The sequence below is a fragment of the Perca flavescens genome, chromosome 5 (genome assembly GCF_004354835.1).
Source record: "Perca flavescens isolate YP-PL-M2 chromosome 5, PFLA_1.0, whole genome shotgun sequence".
NCBI classification, from domain to species: Eukaryota; Metazoa; Chordata; class Actinopteri; order Perciformes; family Percidae; genus Perca; species Perca flavescens.
The window spans coordinates 39,719,198-39,721,697 of NC_041335.1; the positions used below are offsets into that span (position 1 = coordinate 39,719,198).

A 2,500-nucleotide genomic window follows, 5' to 3' on the forward strand; every position below is an offset into this window, starting at 1 on the left:
ATCAGGGAGCCAATCAGAATCAACATCCAATCAGGGAGCCAATCAGAATCAACATCAGTCTCCATAGTGCTGCATCCCCATAGAAACACTTTTCAGATGTTGTCCATTTTGTTGAATGTATTTCTATGACACTAAATGTGTATTCTATTGTATTTTCTTCTTCTTCTTCTTTTGTGATTGATTATGCGGCACATTTTCTTAAAAAATGTGATGGAATATGCGGGATATTTATGCAAATTTATCAGGGTTCATACTAGGGCTTTGGTAGGTCAAATCGATTCGATTTTTTTTCAGTCCAAATACAGTATAAATAATTTGGATGTCTAGCAATCTCTGTTGCACAGTGACTTTTCAGTTAGAGAAAGGGTTTGTCTTTGCAATTTTGTTTATGTTGATGCACTTTAATTAAATACAATAAATATATATATTTTTTTAATATATTTACTTTTCCAGGTTTCAAAACATATGAACCCTGCATTTGACTTTTACGCTGTGTAGAAACCTGAAACAGATAGAAACGGCTGTAAAAATCGGATTAGGTATTAATAAACGTTTTCGTACTTGTAGCGCCCCCTAGTGGCCAATCTTCTCCAAATTTATTGGCGAGCCTTAGAGGGTCTTCCCAAACAAGTTTCGAAAGTTTCGCATTGATAGCATGTAATTTGACCAAGATATGAAAAAGTTTGTGTTTACGTAGCTAGCTACACAAATTTGTTCGCACGTAATTTGCGCATTTTTGTACCAATAAAAATTATTTTTTACTTTTTGTGTCAGGTCGGACTGGAGATGCTATGTGCCAAGTTTGGTGCAGATCGGACACACGGCCTAGGAGGAGTTCGTAAACAAGGGCGTAACTTTTGGTTCAACATTTGGGGAGGTTTGAGATCTCCAACGACAAAAACGTGGATGAAATTGCCCAAAAAATACACGAAAAAAAAGGTGACAACGTGGGGAAAAAAAGTCAAAAAATAACTTAAAACAAATTGACAAACAGGTGAAATTTTCCCTCCAAAAATATTTTTAAATCTGGGGGGGAAAAAAAACCCAAAACATTTAAAAAATAAATTAAATTAAGTAAAAAAAAGAAGCAAAAACTAGGTAAAAAGCCCAGTTTTAATCATTGGGTATTAAACCTACATGCTGATTGAAGAAAAAAAAAAAAAAAAAAAAGTCTAAAATAACGTCAAAGTGAGAAACTAAAGAGTCAAAAACATTAAACCTTGAGTCGTCGCAATCCACCATGAAATTTAGTTTTTTAAGGGTCAAAAATTTGAAATTAAAACTATTTTTGGTGACTTATTTAAAAAAAATTGTCACTTTCTCCCAATTTTTTTGTCACTTAATTTCCAATGTTTGTCGATTTTTGTGTTGTTTTTTTCCAAAAAACTTTTGTGACCTTTTTTCAAACGTTCTTTGATTACATTTTTTTGCCCAAATGCTACAAAATTAAATAAAAACGCCCAAATTCAATCTAAGTAGGTAACTGATCATTTATTTTACTCGTGAAGAGTAACAGTTGTAGGGAACCATCCACGTTATGTTTTTTTGGACAATTTGGTTGAAAGAAAACCCAAATTTCTTCAGCAAGGTATTTAGTTAAATCCCCAACTTCGCATTTACATTCATGTTATACACCCGTTGTAATGGCACCAATGTATTTTTTGGGGGGCGTGATAGGCCACGCCCACTTTGACATTTCAATACACCACTGTAGGCATGGCCTCAGGAGTGGGCCTAGGTGGTACCCTAGGATTGGGTATTAACGTTTTCGTACTTTTTGAAAATGGGTCAAATTTGACCCGATAACAAGAGGTAAAAGTAAACAACATAAACATACTGAACAAATGAAAAAGTGAGGCGACAAACAGGCGAAATTTTCCACAAAAAAAACATTTAAAAACAACAAAAAAGTAGCAAAAACTTGGGGGAGAAAAAAAAAGCCCAAAACGTGAAAAAGCGTCATAAAAACACGTAGGAATCGGAAAATCGATCGCCGATTAAAAAGCCCTAATTACCTTTGAGTCTTAATCATCAAATGTCCAAAAACATACAAAAAAAAAAAAAAAAAAAGGTGACAAACTGGCGAAATGTTCCCCCCAAAAAACTTGAAAAATCCAGAAAAACTACAACAAAAACATTTTTAAAAAGTAGCTGAAACTTGGGAATTATTGGGCATTACACATAGATGCCGATTGACGAAAACGTCAAAAAAACGTCAACAAAATTAACAAATAAATAAAAGTAAGGAGAGAGTCAAGAGTCAATAACATTAAGAGAGCCACAAAAAATTTGAACACCGGTCAAAAGGCATCAATAATAACAAACACACTGAGAAAAAAAAATACGCGAGAAAAACGTCCAAAAACCGTAAGAATCGGAAAATCGATCGGCGATTAAAAGCCCTAATTACCTCGGAATCTTCATCATCGTCGTCATCATCGTCTTCCTCGTCGTCGGTAAACTCCAGTTTAACGGGCTTACTGGGTTTGAAGCTGCTGGT

At 34.4% G+C, this 2,500-nt stretch overlaps 1 protein-coding gene across 1 annotated transcript in view; it reads right to left on the reverse strand.

Annotated features, from left to right (window-relative positions):
• The window catches only part of LOC114555691 (transcription factor SOX-11), a 4,445-nt gene that overhangs the window by 1,190 nt on the left and 755 nt on the right, over positions 1-2,500 (reverse strand). Inside the window, exon 1 of the mRNA XM_028578281.1 lies at positions 2,411-2,500. This exon is cut by the window's right edge and continues 755 nt beyond it. Coding sequence (XP_028434082.1) covers positions 2,411-2,500 — 90 coding nt within the window. The remainder of the gene's footprint in view (positions 1-2,410) is intronic.